Source organism: Oryctolagus cuniculus, chromosome 11, assembly GCF_051225735.1.
Source record: "Oryctolagus cuniculus isolate XC-2025 breed Fujian yellow rabbit chromosome 11, ASM5122573v1, whole genome shotgun sequence".
Classification (NCBI taxonomy): domain Eukaryota; kingdom Metazoa; phylum Chordata; class Mammalia; order Lagomorpha; family Leporidae; genus Oryctolagus; species Oryctolagus cuniculus.
Genome location: NC_142877.1, coordinates 20,984,161 through 21,003,914, shown reverse-complemented (window position 1 = coordinate 21,003,914; position 19,754 = coordinate 20,984,161). Strand labels below are relative to the sequence as shown.

Genomic DNA, 19,754 nt, shown 5'->3' with positions numbered 1-19,754 from the left:
AGTGGAGGATGGCCCAAGTGCTTAGGTACCTGCACCTACGTTGGAGACCAGGAAGAAGCACCTGGCTCCTGGCTTCAGATTGGCGTAGCGCCGGCCGTGGCGGCCATTTGGGGGGTGAACCAACGGAAGGAAGCCCTTTCTCTCTGACTCTCTCACTAACTCTATCTGTCAAATAAAAAAAAAAATACTTAGGGAATGAATGAATGATTCACTTTCCAGGTGAGAAGCTGCAATTTAGAGAGACAGAGAAACTTGCCCAAGGGCATACGCTAGCTGTCGTGGTAGAACTCGGGCTAGCTCCAGTTAGGGGGGTGCTGGGAGATGTTTAACAACAGACTTTGTAAAAACAACAGCAAACCGGGACCACCCCGATGTGTAGCAGTCACTGGTTCACAGTGTGGAAACACTCCCAAACGTCCTGAAAATAGAGCCGTATTGTGTGAGCCTTCTTACACCAGCTGGCCCTGCATATCATACATTAGAACACAGGGCTGCTCGTGTCCAGGTCTGTTCTGCCTCAGTGAGGAGAAAGGTCACCCGAAGCAAACTCGGTTCAAAGCAGAGTGTACAGACGAGCCTTAAAAAACAAACCAATCACAGAACTGCCTTCCCATGCCTGTGAGCACACAATCCAGTGTCTCCCAAGGCGCACAAGGCCCTGGCCTGGGCTTTGGAGACACACAACCCCCACGATCCTTCTCTCAAACAGCCTTCGCTCCAGGACACAGAGGCTGACGGACAAGAACCAAGCAGCCAAACGTTGAGTACAAAATTACAGACTGAGACACAGACCGTGGAACAGGCCCCAGGGAGGATAGGGACCGGGGAGCCGCTGCCACTTGGAGTGTGGTGAGTTGAGGAAGCCCACTCTCAGAAGGCGACACTTGGTATCAGATGGACCAGTGAGTTGGATGAGGCGTGGCGCTACCAGCCAGGCAGAAGAGAGGATTTGAAGAATGAAATGAATTTCCGTGCAGCTTGAGACAGTGGGATGGGATTATAGATATGAATGTGAAGGGCAGGGGCTTATGGGGAGGTTTAATTCCCTGGGTGGAGTCTGGAAGACAGAGTCTCAGAAGATGAGATGCACTCTTTGATTGTCTTCCAGTGACGGGCAGTTTCTCCTCCAGAAAACCCGTCTGCACCACTTGGATCAGCTCCCAGCGGCCTTGCCTGGATGATCAGAAGCTTGGGAGGAATCCACGACCACCCCCAGGTGCGGTGGCAGTCCTGGCTGTAGGCCCTGGCCCCTCACCTTTGGAGCTAGCCCTGCCCATCGGAAATACACATGAGACCCACAGATGTAAAAATCTTGCAGCCACGTTGAAGGAGTCAAAAGATACGAGAGAGATTAATTTTCTCATCTATTTTATTTGGCCCGAACATTTCGACGTGTCATCAGTCTAAGTCTTGGAAACCCCGTGTGCATTCTGGCTGGATTTCAAGCGCGCGATAGCTACTCTGTGGCTACGTGGAACATGGTGCTGGCCTATGCCGTTCTGAGCCTCAGTTTCCTTACCTGGATGAAATCGCCTGGACCACCGCAGGGCTTGTGAGAGCACACGTGAGGCCACACCACCCCGCCCTACACAGAGAGGGAGCGCATTAAATCCCGGCTCCCGCCGCCCCTTCTCTCCCCACGCCTCCCTCCTCCAAGTCTCCGCCCCCTTCCCCGCCCCTTTCAGGCTCCAGGCGGAAGCCGTACGGTCACCACTGCGGCGCGCTTTACGGTAGCGCTGCCTTTTTCCGCAGTGTGGCTGCTCGCCTGCCGCACGCACTTTTACCCTATTGGCTCTGCGGGGCCTGGCACAGGGCGCTTTTCGGCAGTGTGGCTGGAAGCGCTGCCGAGCGGCCCGCGGTGTGGGTTTGAGTGGAGGGAACGAGCGGATCGGCTGTTGCCTGGACGGGGAACTATGGACGTGGGCGAACTTCTGAGCTACCAGGTATGAGGGACTGGGGAGACCGGGAGACTGCTCCTCACCGGGTCGGAGATCGCAGGACCAGAGTGCCTTGGTCTCACCTCGTCTCATCTCCTTCCGGGCCCCCTCGCTTCTGACCTCTCATCTCACTTCACTCCTGCAAACTTCGCTAGTTCCTTCCTATGCCTGCTCCGGGCCTGAGCCCCTTTGCCTACTCGCACCCCATCCAGAGGTCTGGTTCCCATTGTCCTCTCCCAGCGGCCGCCAGCGCCGAGTCGTTGAGTTTGTGCCGCTAGCCTCAGTTTTCTTATCTGCATAGTGGAGACGGTTTCAGCTACTTAGTAGAGTTGTTTGAGGTCTGTGTCAGCTGCTGAGCGTGCAAAGCTGTGCCCGAGTTGGCCGCCCTTGCTGGGAGATGCTCGTAATTCCAGCTTGGGCTGGGCCCCTGGGAAGCAGGAAGGCTCCCTTGTTGGGGTACTTGTGGGAAAACGGGAGGCCGGGCCGAGGTCCCTGAGCAGGTGAGAGCCGGGGTCGGAGCGCAGGTATCCTGACTTCAACCTCGGGATTTCTCGCTTTCTTGATTGCCTGAGAGGCTCCGCGTGGGAGGCCGCAGAACCGCCCTGCCCGTCCGGGGTCGGTAGCCGCACGTCGTCCCGACCCCTGACGTGTGGCCAGTCAGAGCTGAGGGGTACTGTGAGTATGAGATCACACTGGGTTCTGAAGACTCAGCGAGAAAAAAGGAGTGTTTTTATAGGATTTTGTGATCACGCGGAGTCTAGCAACCACACTGATTATCGATCATGTTGATTAAATGGTCCTATTTTGGATAATGGGTGAAATAAAATACATTTAAAACCAATTTTACTTGTTTCTGTTGATTTTCTAAAAGATGTATTTATTTTTTACTTGAAAGACTGAGCAACAGAATGAAAATGGGAGAGGGAGAGGGAGATAGAGATCTCTGTCTGCTGGTTCACTCCCCAAATGGCAGCAACAAGCTACATCTGGGCCAGGCTGAAGCCAGAAGCCAGGAACTCCATCCTGCTACAGGGGCGGCAGGGACCCAGGTACTTGGGCATCTTCTGCTGCCTTCCCAGGCGCATGAGCCGGGAGCTGGATCAGAAGTGGAATGAGTGCTGTGGTATGGGATGCCATCATGGCAGGCAGTGTTTTAACCTGACTTTTCAATGTGGCCACTAGAAAATTCTAAGGGGCCGGCTCTGTGGCAGAGTGCGTAAAGCTGCCGCCTGCAGTGCTGTGGCATCCCTTATGGGCACCAGTTCAAGTCCCAGTTGTTCCACTTCACGGGGCCAGCGCTGTGGTGTAGCGGGTTAAGCTGCCGCCTGCAGTGCTGTGGCATCCCTTATGGGCACCAGTTCAAGTCCCAGTTGATCCACTTCACGGGGCCGGCGCTGTGGTGTAGCGGGTTAAGCTGCTGCCTGCAGGTCCAGCATCCCATAAGGGCGCCAGTTTGAGACCTGGCTGCTCCACTTCTTATCCAGCTGCCTATACCCACATGGGAGACCCAGATGAAGCTCCTGCCTCCTGCCTTTGGCCTGGCCAGCCCTAGCCGTTGGGCCATTTGGGGAGTGGACCAAGGGATGGAAGACACCTTTCTCTCTCCCTCCCTCCTTCCCTCTCCCTCTGCCTTTGCCTCTCTGTGACTCTGACTTTCAAATAAATAGATAAATATTAAAAAAAGTAAGTTCCATATACTGTTGGCCATATTTTTCTAGTAGGCAGCTCTGCAGTCAAGAATAAGTGATTAAGAGCCATGTGTCTGTAGCCCCAGGTTGTGTGGAATATTTGTTTGGCCACTAACTGGCTGCTGTAACCTTGAAGAGACTGGTTAACCTTTCTATTCCTTGTTTTCCTCCTGTGTGAGTGGGGCCGATGACGGTACCTTTCATAGGGCTGCTGTTGAGAAATGTAGACCAGTGCTTGACAAAGTGTAAATGTTCAATAAATTGCTAATTATTTTCATGCCACTGCCTTAGCCAGTATACAGAAACGCCACCGTGGGGGTTCCAGACGTCTTGGGAAAGAACTTGTGGAGCACGCGGGGGTATGCGTAACCCAGAGTTCTTTTAGACAGTTGAGTAGACTGTGAAGGAAGGAAGGAAGGAAATAGGAGGGTTGTTGAATGAGTGTTCATTCAGGGTTTCAGCAGGAGGTGTGCCTGTTTGGAAGCGCTGGTGTAAGAAAACAGGGTGTGGGGCCGGCCCCGTGGCTCACTTGGTTAATCCTCCACCTGTGGCGCCGGCATCCCATATGGGCGTCGGGTTCTTGTCCCAGTTGGGGCCCGGGTTCTAGTCCTGGTTGCTCCTCTTCCAGTCCAGCTTTCTGCTGTGGCTCCGGAGGGCCGTGGAGGATGGCCCAAGTGCTTGGGCCCCTGCACCTGCATGGGAGACCAGGAAGAAGCACCTGGCTCCTGGCTTCAGATCAGCGCAGCGCTGGCTGTAGTGGCCATTTGGGGAGTGAACCAACAGAAGGAAGACCTTTCTCTCTGTCTCTCTCTCTCTCTCACTGTCTATAACTCTACCTGTCAAATACATAAATAGAAAACAAAAATTGAAAAAAGTTATTAAAAAAAAAGAAAACAGGGTGCAGATGGGTGCCTCCTCACACAAGGCATCACGTGTAAGAAAAAGGGGTACAGAACAGAGGAGACAGAGTACCAACTCGCAACTAGACCGAATTTATTCAAAGAAAATAAATCTGCAGAGGTCGACCAACTGCCAGTGTACACACAGACTGAACAAGTGGCAGAGGGCCCAGACCACAGCAGGCTGGGCTTTTTTTTTTTTTTTTTTTTTTTTTTTGGACAGGCAGAGTGTACAGTGAGAAAGAGAGACAGAGAGGAAGGTTTTCCTTTTTCCGTTGGTTCACCCACCAATGGCTGCTCTAGCCAGTGCCCTGCGGCCGGCGCACCATGCTGATCCGAAGCCAGGAGCCAGGTGCTTCTCTTGGTCTCCCATGTGGGTGCAGGGCCCAAGGACTTGGGCCATCCTCCACTGCACGCCCAGGCCACAGCAGAGAGCTGGACAGAATCTGGTGCTCCAACCGGGACTAGAACCTGGTGTGCCGGTGCCACAGGTGGAGGGTTAGCCTATTGAGCTATGGCACCGGCCAAGGCTGGGCTTTTTATATCTTAGGTGGGCTGGGGTAGGGTGGGGGAGCAGTGGGGGGGTGAGCGGCTCCATACTGGTTCTTTGCAGGGGATGGATGGGGTGGGGAGCAATACAGGATGTGAGACTGAAGTGGTCTCTTGAAAGAAGGGAAGGGTAACGAGAACCTAACATGGCTGAGGCTTCGTCCTTGTTCCATCAGACCTGACTCTGAGTACAGATAAGGAGAGGGGGCGCTGGTTTCTTTCTGGCTACTTCCTGCTGATCCAGGGCGTTGTTGCAGGACGGGGTATCCACACTCTGGATCAGGTTGATTGAAGAAGAGCAGTCTTGTGTTGTTCCTGTGTGATGACTTGGGTCTAGCAGTCATTCGCTCCTGTACGGCCTTTTGAAATATGTTAATTATACATGGTAGGGGTGGGAGCACTATGATTATGAGGATAAAAGGAGAAATTAGAAACATAGCCCGTGGTGGAAAGATGACCAACATGAGGACAAAGGGGAAAACAGGAAAGCGAGAGTCCTGTCCGTATGCCTGGCTGCCAAAGAGAAAGGACGCTCCTGTTTTGTTTCGTGTGTATGTGCTGGCAAGGAGCTGTGGGATGGAGTTCGTCTGGCCTGCTTCTAGTCCTGGGCTCCCTGGTTTCCTCCCTCTGCTTGTGGAAACCCTGGCTGCCTTCAGGGGCTTGGGCAAGGACTGAAGCTGAGTTCTTCCAGCTGAGCATGGGCGGAGTAGGGACTTCAGGCTTCCAGCAGAAGGTGGCCGCGTAAGGGGGCTGCGGCACTAGCTCGCAGAAACTGTCTCCACTGGAGCTTTCATGTGCATGACCATCTAGAATTTTATTGCCTGGAGCAAACAAATCTCACAAGCAGGTTAAATGCACAGGGTCTAAAACTGAGGACAGAGTCCTTATTAGAGGAGCTAGGAAGGGTCCAGAAGGGGGTTTTCCCATTGAGAGGCAGACAGAAACTGACAGGAAGGGCTGGAAAATAATCCGGTGTAGGCCGGTGCCGCGGCTCACTAGGCTAATCCTCCGCCTTGCGGCGCCGGCACACCGAGTTCTAGTCCCGGTCGGGGCGCCGGATTCTGTCCCGGTTGCCCCTCTTCCAGGCCAGCTCTCTGCTGTGTTCCGGGAGTGCGATGGAGGATGGCCCAGGTGCTTGGGCCCTGCACCCCATGGGAGACCAGGAGAAGTACCTGGCTCCTGCCATCGGATCAGTGCGGTACGCCGGCCGCAGCGCACCAGCCTCAGCGGCCATTGGAGGGTGAACCAACGGCAAAGGAAGACCTTTCTCTCTGTCTCTCTCTCTCTCTCACTGTCCACTCTGCCTGTCAAAAAAAAAAAAAAAAAAAAAAAAAAAAAAAAAAAAAAAGAAAGAAAGAAATGGAACAGCCAGGACATGAACTGACTCCCATATGTGATGCTGGCATTGCAGGCTATGGCTTAATGCCACAGCTGGCCCCAGAATAAATTTTTTAACAAGATTTAGTTACTTATTTGAAAGGCAGAGTTAGAGAGACAGAGAGAGATCTTCTATTTGCTGCTTTACTCCTCAAGTGGCTGCAATGGCCAGGGCTTATCCAGGCTGAAGCCAGGAGCCCGTCATTCCTCCTGTCTCTTGTGTGGGTGGGAGTACTTCGGCCATCGTCTGCTGCTTTCCCAGGTACTCCAGCAGGGAGCTGGGTCAGAAGCGGAGCAGCTGGGACCTGAACCGGCACTCTGATATGGGATGTTGGTGTCTCAAGCAGTAGCTTAACCCACTGGGCCACAATGCCAGCCCCCATACATAGAATGTTGATACCAGGAGAAGTTCATTCACTTGCTAAACAAATAGTTGTTGAACACCTGCTGTGTGCAAGGTGCTGGGTATACAGCACTGAATAAGACAAGATTCAAAACAAAAACTTTTTACAAATTCTTTTCGTTTTATTTGAAAGGCAGAGAGATGGAGCGAGACAGGCAGAAATATTCCATCTGTGGTTCATTCCTCAAATACCCACAATAGCCAGGGCTGGGCCAGGCTGAAGCCCGGAGCCTGAAACTCCATTTAGGTCTCTCGCATGGTGTCAGGGGCCCAGGTACTTCAACCATCCCCTGCTGCCTCCCAGGGTGCACGTTAGCAGGAAGTGGGAATTAGAAATGAAATGGGAACTCAGACCCAGGCACTCTGGAATGTGGGCATCCCAAGTGACTTCTTTTTCTTAAAAAATTAATTAATTATTTTAAAAATACAAATTTCATAAGTACAACTTTAGGAATGTAGTTATTCTTCCTATCCACCATGCCTGCCCTCCCAACCACACTCTCACCCCTCCTCCTCCTCCCTCTTTCCTTCCAGAAGACTGACTCTATACTAAGTAAAGCTTTCAACAGTTTGTGCACACACACACACAAACTGAGAACTAGATTTACAATTAACTCATAATACAACTGATTGAGGACAGAGGTTTTGCATGGGGAGTTAGTGCACAGTGACTCCTGTTAATATAACAATTAACACTCTTATGTATGACGTTAGTGATCACCAGAGGCTCTTGACATGAGCTGCCTAGGCTATGGAAGACTTTTGAATCCACAAACTCTGTCACTATTTAGACAAGGCCATAAGCAAAGTGGAAGTTCTCTCCTCCCTTTAGAGAAAAGTACATCCTTCTTTGATGGCATCTTATTTCCACTAGGGTCTCACTCACAGAGATCCTTCACGTAGAATGTTTTTTGCCACAGTGTCTTGGCTTTCCATGCCTGAAATGCTCTCATAGCTTTTCAGCTAGAGCAGGAAGCCTTAAGGGTTGATTCTGAATTCAGAATGTTATGTAAAGCAATTGTCATTCTTTGAGTCTCCTGTGTGGACTGCCTCCCATGTTGGAACATTCTCTCCTTTTTGCTTCTGTCTATTATTATTACCAGACACTTGATCCTATTTATATAATCACTTTAGCACATAATCCTATCTATATGCTCATTTTAATACTTAATATGATCACTGGGGTCGGTGCTGTGGTGCAGTGGGTTAACACCCTGGCCTGAAGCGCCAGCATCCCATATGGGCGCCGTTCTAGTCCTGGCTGCTCCACTTCCTATCCAGCTCTCTGAAGTGGCCTGGGAAAGCAGTGGAGGATGGCCCAAGTCCTTGGGCCCCTTCATCACATGGGTGACCTGGAGGAAGCTCCTGGCTCCTGGCTTTGGATTGGCACAGCTCCGGCTGTTGCGGCCAGTTGGGGAGTGAACCATCGGATGGAAGACCTCTCTCTCTCTCTCTCGCTCTCGCTCTCTGCCTCTCCTCTCTGTGTAACTCTCACTTTCAAATAAATAAATAAATCTTTAAAAAAATACTTAATATGATCACTTTAACACTTAAGATGGCATTTTTACTACGCAGCTTAATGGGATTTGAGGTCCCATGACAAGTTTTTTTTTTTTTTTTTTTAATTTATTTGACAAGTAGAGTTATAGACAGAGAGACAGAGAGAAAGGTCTTAATTCCATTGGTTCACTCCCCAGATGGCTGCCATGGCCGGCGCTGCACTGATCTGAAGCCAGGAGCCAGGACCTCTTCCTGGTCTCCCATGCGGGTATAGGTGCCCAAGTACTTGGGCCATCCTCCATGGCCCTCCCGGGCCACAACAGAAAGCTAGACTGGAAGAGGAGCAACCAAGACTAGAACCCTGGTGCCCACATGAGGTGCCAGCGCCGCAGGCGGAGGATTAACCAAGTGAGCCACGGCGCCGACCCCATCATGACAAATTTTTAAACTGTACGCCTAGAAGTAAGTTCATAGGAATGTATGCAGACCTATACAGTTTTACAGTTATAAAACTTCCTCCTCCCTCTCTTATTCCCACTCTTTATTTTTTACTGAGATCCATCTTCAATTGACTTTATACAATATTATTAACTGTTATGTAAAGAATTAAAAAATAAAAATAGTTCAACAAATAGTATGAAGAAACTACCCCCCCCCCAAAAAAAATGAAACTTTTCCTCAACAGTCAAGATAAGAACAGCTCAAGTCATCCCTTCTCCAAGTGTCAATTTCACCTCTACAGATTTTGTTTTAGGTGCTCTATTAGTTCTCACAGATCAGGGAGAACATATGGTATTTGTCCCATTGGGACTGGCTTATTTCGCTAAGTAAGGTGTTTTCCAGATTCATTCATTTTGTTGTAAATGACCAGATTTCATTTTTTTCACCACTGTGTAGTATTCCATAGTGTACATATCCCATAATTTCTTTTTTTTAAATGCTTCTGACAGATTCCTGTTCATTCTTTTTTTTTTTTTTAAAGAGGTATTTATTTATTTGAAAGAGTTACACAGAGAGAGGAGAGAGAGAGAGAGAGTGAGTGTGTGTGTGTGTGTGTGTGTGTATGTTCCTCATCTGCTGGCTCATTCCCCAATTGGCCGCAATGGCCAGAGCTGTGCTGATCCAGAGCCAGGAGCTTCTTCCAGGTCTCCCATGCGGGTGCAGGGGTCCAAGGATTTGGGCCATCTTCTACTGCTTTCCCAGGCCATAGTAGAGCGCTTGATTAGAAGTGGAGCAGCCGGGACTTGAATTGGTGCCCATATGGGATCCCGGCACTGCAGGCGGCTTTACCTGCCACAGCGCCAGCCCCTCCTATAATTTCTTTATCCAGTCTTCGGTTGACGGGCATTTAGGTTGGTTCCATGTCTTAGCTATTGTTAATTGAACTGCAATAAACATGAGGGTGCAGATAACTCTTTTATTTACTGACTTAATTTCCCTTGGGCAAATTCCTAGGAATGGGATGGCTGGGTCATATGGTAGGTCTGTTCAGATTTTTGAGTTATCTCCATACTGTCTTCCATAATGGCTATACCAGTTTACATTCCCATCAATAGTGGATTAGGGTACCTTTTTCCCCACATCCCTGCCAGCATTTGTTGTTTGTTGATTTCTGTATGAAAGCCATTCTAACTGGGGTGAGGTGAAACCTCATTGTGGTTTTGATTTGCATTTCCCTGATGCCTAGTGATCCTGAGCATTTTTTCATGTGTCTGTTGGCCATTTGGATTTCATCTTTGGAAAAATGTCTGTTTAAGTCCTTTGCCCATCTCTTAACTGGGTTGTTTGTTTTGTTGTTGTGGAGTCAAGTGTCTTGTTAAGTACTGTGCCAAATGCCTGCCCTACATTCTTGCTTTCTTCTGAAAGGCAAGTCTGGTGGGGGAGTCATAAGATAATGAGTAAATAAGCAGATAAGACACTCAGGTCATGAGAAGAGCCGTGCAGGAATTACTGCAGAGTACGCTACAGATGGACCGTGCCGGGGCTTGGTGTGGTACCCACTATGCACATTGACTACGGGACACCTGGAATGTGACAAGTCTGAATTGAGCTCTTTTTATATGTGTAAAATACACACTGGATTTCAAGGGTTTAGTGTGAAAAAATGAGTTTGAAGTATCTTAGGTTTTGTGTTGATTCCTTATTGTAATTGGGTTACAAGAAAAATATTAGGTTTGTTGTGTGCCATCTATTGTGATGCTGCCATTCCACATCAGAGCGCTGTTTCAAGTCCTCGCTGCTCTGCTTCCGATTTGGCTCCCTACCCATGTGCTTGGGAAAGCAGCGGAAGATGCTCCAAGTATTTGGACCCCGTCACCCATGCGGGAGACCAGGATGGAGTTCCTGGCTCCTGGCCTTGCCTGACCCAGACGTGGGTGTTGTGGTCATTTCGGGAGTAAACCAGTAAATCGAAGCACACTCTCTCTCTCTCTTCCTCTCTCTATCTGCCCTTCAAATAAATAAATCTTTAAAAAAACCATTAAAATTAATATCACCTTTAAAAAAGTTTTGTAATATATGACTACTAGAAAATCTAAAATTACAAACATGGTGCATTTTTTTTTTTTTTTTGGTTGGACAGTGCTGTTGTGGAAAGTCACCCTTGGGAGTAGGGACAAAGGTTTATTACTTTAGATGAGGTGGTTGGGGAAGGACAGAGGTTGAGAAGGACCCAGTCATGGGAAAAGGGGCCAAGTGCTAGAGGCGGAGGGTACAGCAGGTGTGTACGGCGGCTGGAGGTGGAGCTGGCACAGCCTGGTCAGGGACCAGAAAGGAGCTGGGAGCTGATGAGTGAGCGGGGGACGGGAGGAGACGCAGGCAGAAGTGACAGACTACACAGGCCCTCCTCGTGGCCAAGAGGAGGAGTTGGAATTTTGTTTTGAGAGATGTGGATGACTGCATGCAGCCCGCTTGTCTGCAGAGGAAAGGTGAGCTCCAGCTGATGAAGGGGTTTACCTGAGGTGGTAGGCCGAGGGAGTGGCTGAGTGGAAGCCACATGTGCACTATTTATGATTTCCCTTCTGTTTTTTAATTTTTTTAAGATTTATTTTATTTATTTGAAAGACAAAGTCACAGAGAGAGGTAGAGACAGACAGAGAGGTCTTCCATCTGCTGGTTCACTCCCCAGATGGCCACAACGGCCGGAGCTGGGCCTATCTGAAGCCAGGAGCCAGGAGCTTCTTCCGGGTCTCCCACGTAGGTCCAGGGGCCCAAGGACTTGGGCCATCTTCTACTGCTATCCCAGGCCATAGCAGAGAGCTGGATTGGAAGAGGAGCAGCTGGGACTAGAACCGGGGCTCATATGGGGTGCCAGGGCTTTAACCCGCTGTGCCACAGCACTGGCCCCTATAGTTTCCTTTCTGTAAGCTCTGTGTCTGCTCCTCCTGGTCTAGAAGATGGTACAGGCTGGAATCTATTCCACAATCAATCAAACGTACCCTTCCCCTTGTGGAAAGTCAGGAGTTTATAGATGCAAAAGCTCTTTGAAAACAGTGATATTTTATAAACATGAAAGATGCATTTTTTTTGAAAAAAAGAGATTTATTTATTTTATTTGAAAGGCAGAGTAATAGAGAGATTCTGAGATCTTCCATCTGCTGGTTCACTCCCCAAATGGCTCTTAACAGCCAGGGCTGGGCCAGGCTGAAGCCAGGAGGCCAGACTCCACCTCGGTCTCCCACATGGAAGGCAGGAGCCCAAGCACTTGGGCCATATTCCACTGCCTTGCCAGGTGACTGTTAGCAGGGAGCTGGATCGGAAGTGGAGCAACCTGGTGCTCGCATGTGGGATATTGGTGTCGCAGGCGGTGATTCTGTCTGAATCCTTGTAACAACCCTGTGAGGGAGGTACTGTTTCTAAACCTTCTTTTACCCAAGTGGAGACTGAGGTACAAAAATGGGCCTCCTTTAAGGCATGCAGCCTAGCCGGATAGCAGCAAAGCCAGGGTTCTCAGTTCATCTTATTTCGCAGCTGCAGCTCCCGATCACTGGGCTGTCTTCTCACTGTGTGCCAGATGCCGAGCTAAAGTGCTTTTGGAATAGTTATGACATTTAATTCCCAGCTTGCCCTCAGAGCTAAGTGGCGTGCTTATTTTATGGAAAAGGAAACTCAAGAAAATGGGGTCAAGTTACCCGCCCCAAGTGGAACAGCCAGGGAGGTGCCGAGCCAGAGCTGGAGCACATGGGAGCCCTGAAGGCAGCTTTGCGTTTTGTTTTCTGATTTTAAAAACCTTAAAATTAAAGTGTGGTATGCATATTGAGGCGTTGTCATTCTGAAGAGCAGTTGATTGTAGGCTTCATTTCACAGAGTGGACCCAAGATGACCCCTGAAGTTCTCTACTTAGGAACCTAAGGGAAGAAAGCTGTCTGCTTTGAGACCTACCCCTGGCTCCCCTGGGGGCTGTGGTTTGCATTCCTGCCTGGATCCCAGGTGACCCTGAGCTGCTAGTCCTGGAACTGTTTTAAAATTCCCAGTCCCGAAAGATCTGCGTTCCTTTTACAGTGGTCCCCGGCTGAGACGGCCCTTTCATCTCCTGAGCATTGGTCTGCAGATTCTTTGGGCTTAAGTTATACTTTTTCCCTGCCATTCAAGATGCTGAGAGCAAATCACTTAATCTTCCTGGGCCTCAGTTTCCTCACATGCCTAATGAGGGGATTAGGTAAGACTCTGAGTTCCCTTCCAGCTCAGAAACGCAGTGGTTCTAATTACTTAGGCCAAGGGCTCCTGCGATTGCATGGCATTTGGGGGAGAAAAGAAAAGCTTGATGTAGTGGAATGAATCAGGGCTGAAAGGCTGGGAGATTTGGGTTTTAATCCCACCTTTATCAGTGCTTATCTGAGTGACTCAGGACAAGTCTGTGTCTTTTTTGTTAATCATGTGTAAAATGGGCTCTAAGACTTGTGGTTCTGTCCATTCCTGATATTTAGAGACCATGGTGAACAAGGAAGAAGAAGTCCCTAAACAGTTAACTTTTTTTTTTTTTTTTTTTTTTTTTTGGTGTTTACTAATTTCATTTTTGGGGCAACTTGATGGGAAGATTCCAATTTTCTGCTGAGATTGGTTCTTCTAGTAATAGTGTTAGGCACCAAACGCCCAAGTGTGGGCCTTGTAGCCTTGACATATGTTAAGTATTCATTAGAGGAGACAGGAGAATGGCAATGTGGACAGGAGGTGGTGGGAAAAGTCTTACAGAAGAAACTGGTTATGTTCCCAATATGGAAATGGGCTTTTCTGACGCCTTCAGGCATAGCCGTCTCATCAGGAAGTGCACCCAGCAGCTCCTGGGCGGCAGTCTCTGCTGCAGAGGCGCCCATGTGAACTCCGGGGCGCTCTCATTAATACTCATTCCGCAGATGTCTGGGACAAGTTCTTGCCTCTGAAATTTGGGCATAAAGAATTCACATTTAGTGCAGCTCGGCTCAGAGGGAATGACTTGCTTTTTCGCTGGGAGAGGTTTTCTCTAGGAGGCAGATTGGGGTCAGGGACCCTTGGTTTTGGCAATACTGCAGACACCCCCTCTCCTTGTCCCCTGCCAGTGATACTATAGCATTTCCTGGGATCGTAGGGGCTTATAGGAATTTCTGACCAGGCTCTTTTCCCTTCTCTTCCTTCTTTTGGAATAAAAAGATTTTTAATGATAATAACATGATAGAAATGGTATTAAAGAAAGTATTTGAGAAGAGGAAAGCTACTATCCTAACCCAATAGATATTTTTTCATGTTTTTTAAATTTTTAATTGATACATAATTAGTTTTATGTGTTTATAGAGTACCGTATAACATAATATACATATACACTGTGTAATGATCAAATCAGGATAATTGGCATATCTGTCACAGGAAACATTTATCATTTCTTTGTGTTGGGAACATTCAAAATTCTCTCTACTAGCTATTGTGAAAGAATTAATTATTGTTAACCATAGCTGTCCTCCTGTGCTAGAGAACCTTCAAGGTTTTTTCTCCTGTATTCAGCTGCACCCCATCCCTGTTCCAATATAGTCTTACAGTCTATGCATTTTGTATGGTCATAAACACTGTATATATGCTGTTCTGTGATTTAAAAAAACATTATTTATTTGAGAGGCAGAGACAGACAGGCGGCTCCTACCTGCTGGTTCACTCCCCAAATGCTTCCAACCTCCTCAATCCAGGTCTCCCACATGGGTGCCAGAGCCCTACCTACTTGAGCCATTGCCAATGGCCTCCCAGAGTGTGCATTAGCAGGAAGCTGGAATCAGAGGCGGAGCTGGGACCTGGACCCAGGCACTCCAATATGGGATGCAGCTGTCCCCACTGGTGGCTTAACTACAGGCCAATTGCTTGCCCTGTGTTGTGTGTTTTCAACTTAGCACTGCCAGAAATATTTTTGAAGTTTCTACATGGCCTTCATTTTATTTTTAATATTTGCATACTTTTTTCTATTTTTCCTTAAATCACTCCTCTGTAATTGGATATTTAGGTGGTTTCTAGGTTTTTGTTCTTGGAGATAATATTGTAGTGAACTTCTTTGTTCACTTTGGCACTTTTTACCCTACTGTCTGTCGTTAGTAATGACCTTGTGCTATCTCCTGTGCTAAGGATCGCATGTGCTAAAGTTGTTAAGACATGATCCTCAGCCCTAAGCAAGTTGTACAACCTAAGGAACAAGACAGGGATTTAAACGATTTGCTATGTAAATAATATTGTGGGAACATAATGGGAGGAATGATTGGATCTGCGCGGAGAAGAGATGTATTGATGGGTATGGATTTGGTTTGGTCTTGGAAGAAAAGGGAGCTGACATTGGAATCTCATCTTTGATGAATGAATCAGAATTCTGTGGGTGACAAAGCAAGTTGAGGATTAGAGTCAAATCTCGGGAGTGTTCAGAGCCTTGAGTAGATGGACAGGGCGTGGCAGGAGGTGATGGCGCCAACCCAGATACCACCATATATGTCAAGCAAGGCACGGTGCAAAATGGAGTTAACCTTTGTCAGTTTATTGTGCTACTGGCAGTGTGTATTGAGTCTTTATGCAATCTTGATAGTACTAGTTGTTGTAATGTAGTTTTTTCCATTATAGGAGTTATATTAAATGCTAGTTTAAAGTTAACTTTAATATGCATTTTTCCTTTTTGTGTTTATCATTTGTATTTCTTGTGATTTGCCTCTTTCTCTTAACGTAGTAGTTGTATGTGGTTTGTAATTGATTTTTTCTGTGTGTTTATGGCTGTGAATACGTAAGAGACATTGAAAGCCTGAACACTTGTGCCAACTATTATCTTTCATCTCTGGTGGCTTCGTCTTACCCCAGTCCTAAGACTATTACCCAAAACGTGATGTCGTTTCACAGCTCTTTTTGCATGGCAGTTTATATTAGTGCTTCTTGAAGTGACTTGTTTGGTGTGTGTCTCTCAACAGTGGACACGGGGCTCTTCCAGTCGATATTCCCATGTCATGGTGTTTTCTCTGTTACCCCCTGGGCAGTTTTCTCAAGTTCATTTCCTCCCTTTGCTGCCTTCTCATTTCTGCCTTTTCTCTGGCTTGTCCTTCTCACACCCACAAGATGCCTCAGACTCATGTGCTCCCTTGCACCCGCTTCTGACCAGACTGTGAATCTGGAGGTGGGGACCAGCACGCGCAGAGCAGAACATCTCAGCTGGGGCCACTGGCCACTGTTGAGGGACTGAGAGAGAGAGCCAGTGCATGCCTTCCGGGAAGCGCTGGCCAGCTGTCCTCTTGAAAAGCCTCCGCCCCACTCTGCTACCTTGTTAGCTTGCTGGCCTGTGTCTCCAGGTTTTATGGCAGACTTCCGCTTCTGAATCATTTCCTCCTTCCTTACCATCATATCTTGCTACTTTCGTCATAAAAGCTACATTCGTTGTTTTTTCTTCTAACTTTTTATTCTGAATTAATCTTAATGTTAGAGAAAACTTACAAAGATAGTAGTTTCCATATACTCTACTCCAAGTCCAGCTTCCCCTAAAGGTAACATCTTATCCTCATGTAACGATAGTCTAATGATCAAGACAAGAAATTAACATTCACATTATACTAGTAACTAAACCGCACACTTAATTTCCATGTGAAAATGACTACCTTGCCTCCAGCATTTTTACTAATGGTCTATTTTCTATTCCAGGATCCTATCTGGGATCTCACATTTCATTTAATTGTCACATTTCCCTAGTCTTTCCTTTAAAAAAATTTTTTTTATATTTATTTGAGAGGCAGAGAGACAGAGAGTGAGTTCTACTTGCTGGCTTACTCTCCAAATGCCCCAGGTTGCAATGTCTCCTATGTGAGTGGAAGAAACCCAGTGACTTGGGCTGTCAGCTCTGCCTCTCAAAGTCTGCGTTACCAGGAAGCCGGAGTCAGGACTGAACCTAGGTGCTCCAGCACGGAATGTGGGGTCTTAACTGGAGTCGTAACTGCTGGGCTAAACGCTGACCCATCATTCCTCTCTGGGGTACTGGCCATTTCTTCTATAGAGTGTCTAAAATCTATGTTGTTGAAGGCTGCCAGGTGCCCCCTTTTGCCAAAGATTTTCATGGATCTCCGTAATCTTGGTCCTTCTGGAATTGGACTCTGTAACCTGGTACCTTGGCCTTTAGAACTCCTCCCCTTTCCGCATCTTTGTTTCTGTGACAAAGGAACACTCTGGCCAGATGTTCTGGTAGCATGTTATTCTCCTCCCCACCCCGATGGCCAACTTTGCATTTCAGTCAGGAGTGTTGCAGCTGTTCAGCAGTCCTGACAGAAGCCTTGGAGCTATTGCTCAAAGATGAAAGGCTCAGAGATGAAAGACAGGTTCTTTCCTTCATGGATCGCTGTGCAAGCTCATGAACAGGCCAGCTCCTTGCCCAGGAGTCAAGGTGTTAGAATATGCAGATGATTCTGTCCCAGTTCTTGCCCACGGATTTTGCATTCTGAGGGAGGCATTCCACAGATTTGAAGTCCAGGTTCAGGGTGTCAGGGCTGTTACGGAGGCGCAAACAGAGGTGATGGCTCAAGGCACGAGCAGCTCTGGGGTGGGGGTGGGGGGCGGAGTTGGGAAACACTTTGCAGAGGAGGGGCAGAGTGTTCTCCCCATCCCTTTCTATTCCCGCGACCACACTTGAGGGTAGAGTCTGAAGGCTGTGTCAGGTAGGTTGTAGACCCCTTACTGGTGGGTTTGCTTCCTGTAGAGCCAACAGAAACGCTTTTCTCCAGTCAAGCCTCTTTCAGCTTCCTTGGAGATAGGTCTTGTTGAGTGGCCTCCGTGATTCTGGACGTGACTTGAGCAAGAGCCATCCCTTTCTGCAGTCTCTCATTAGGTATCGTTGTTTAAACCGGGAGATTGCATTTATAAGGTTTAACACAATAGAGAGATGTTCCTATATAAAAATGACTGTGTTGGATAGTGTGGGTGGTTCAAAATAGCTTGTCAGCACGGTTGGAGAAAATAGTTCAAAGCTTGTGCCCTTCTAAGTGTGCCTGTTAGGTGTCTTTTAATGTTTAGTGTAGTGGCTGAACATGAACTGTGGGTTAGACTGCCTGCGTTTGAATCCCAGCTCTGCTACTTGCTGGCTGGGTGACCTTGGGTCAGTTAATTAACTTCTTTAAGCCTCAGGTTTTCATCTTTAACATGGAGATTGTATAACAGTGTCTATCTCTGCCTCACCACCTTTAAAAATATCTCCACTTTATTATCTTTTTTCAAAACAGGATTACATGAGGCAGTGTGGGTAGTGCTAAGTAGTATAGTGCCTGACACATGGCAACTAGCCAGCAACTGTTACCTGTTCATCTTTAGTATTGATGTTGTTACAAATAGCACGCACACCATAGCAAAAAAAAAAATTTTTTTTCTTGAGTTCTACAGAGCTGCCTCAATGTTCCCAAGGTCGTTGGTCCCTTGGAGATAAAGGTTTAGAAGACTGGAAATGAAATGAGAACGGTTTGCCGTGCCCACATGCCGCGGTAGAGAAGTGTTCTCAGTAGGTTAGCACAGCCCTCCCCGTGCAGGTAGCAGTCACTGATACCTGGAATTATGTCATCAGCACCGTAATTCTTCCCCCCAGGCCTCTTAGTGCTGTCAACACACCTCAGTGTTCCTTTCTTCCAGGGCTGGGAGTCTCGTTGCAGAGCTCTCCCCTCTTTTTCCCTGTGTGTCCTAAAGAAAATGCTTGGCTTTGTAGGAGTCTCCTACAGCTGTAGAGAAATTGGAAGTAGGAGAAGGTTGTAGCAGGCATTCTGAAACTGCTCTCACCTTCTCCAAGGATAGCCATTTGACACTTTTTTTTTTTTTTAAGATTTATTTATTTTATTTGAAAGAGTTACAGAGAGGTCAAGAGGTCGAGAGGTCTCATCTGCTAGTTCACTCCCCAAATAGTATCCATAGCCGGAGCTGGGATGATCCGAAGCCAGGAGCCAGGAGCTTCTTCCAGGTCTCCCATATGGGTGCAGGGGCCCAAGGACTTGGGCTAGGACTCAAACTGGTATCTATATGGGATGACAGTACTGCAGGTGGCAGCTTTACCGCCGGCCCAAGCCATTTGACTCTTTAGTCTTTTTTTTTTTTTTTTTTAAGATTTTTTATTTATCTGAGAGGTAGAGTTATAGACAATGAGAGGTAGATACAGAGAGAGAAAGGTCTTCCATCCGTTGGTTCACTCCTCAGATGGCCACAATGGTCAGAGCTGCACCGATTCGAAGCCAGGACCCAGGAGCTTCTTCTGGGTCTCCCACGTGGGTGCAGGGGCCCAAGCAGCTGGGCCGTCTTCTGCTTTCCCAGGTCATAGCAGAGAGCTGAATTGGAAGAGGAGCAGCTGGACTAGAACCGGTGCCCATATGGGATGCCAGTGCTGCAGGTGGAGGATTAACCCACTGCAGCACTGTGCTGGCCCCTGACTCTTTAGTCTTTCAGTTGAATTGTTCAAAACCATTTTTCCCCAGAGAGTTTCAAGATTGGATGATCTGAAAAGTGAGTCAGCCTAAACTGTAGGACTCCAGGGAATACAGACCAGATTATCCTCACCCTGGAGTTCAGTGAGATATCCAGAGAGACTCCCACAGTGCATTCCCATCTCTTAACTCATTTTAGGTGATCAGTTGCTCATAAACAGATTATCTACCTTGGCTCCTTGGCCTTCTCTTCAGCTAACTACCTAGCGGTGTCTAAAGTTGCTTGACCAAACTTGGATGGCTCTGAAACCAAGCTGAGTGTCACGCTGCTTCTCTCCAAAAAGTGATTGGTTACTCAGCAGTTTGCTTGGTATTATTCATAATATTCATTAACTTGAGAGTCAGTGATTTTTTAAATTTGAACCTCCTCTGCCCAGTTAAGAGCATCTGAGTTTAAAATTTCTTTTGGGACCTTTGATAGACTTAAGCCTTGCAGCACATCAGTCCTTTGTTGGTTTATAATGGTGGAATACTAT

At 47.8% G+C, this 19,754-nt stretch overlaps 1 protein-coding gene across 1 annotated transcript in view; it reads left to right on the top strand.

Moving 5' to 3' along the window:
- Positions 1-1,843: 1,843 nt before the first annotated feature.
- Positions 1,844-19,754, top strand: part of CTNNBL1 (catenin beta like 1) — a 170,483-nt gene continuing 152,572 nt past the window's right edge. The window contains exon 1 of the mRNA XM_089307131.1: positions 1,844-1,943. Coding sequence (XP_089163257.1) covers positions 1,914-1,943 — 30 coding nt within the window. The 5' untranslated portion in view covers positions 1,844-1,913. The remainder of the gene's footprint in view (positions 1,944-19,754) is intronic.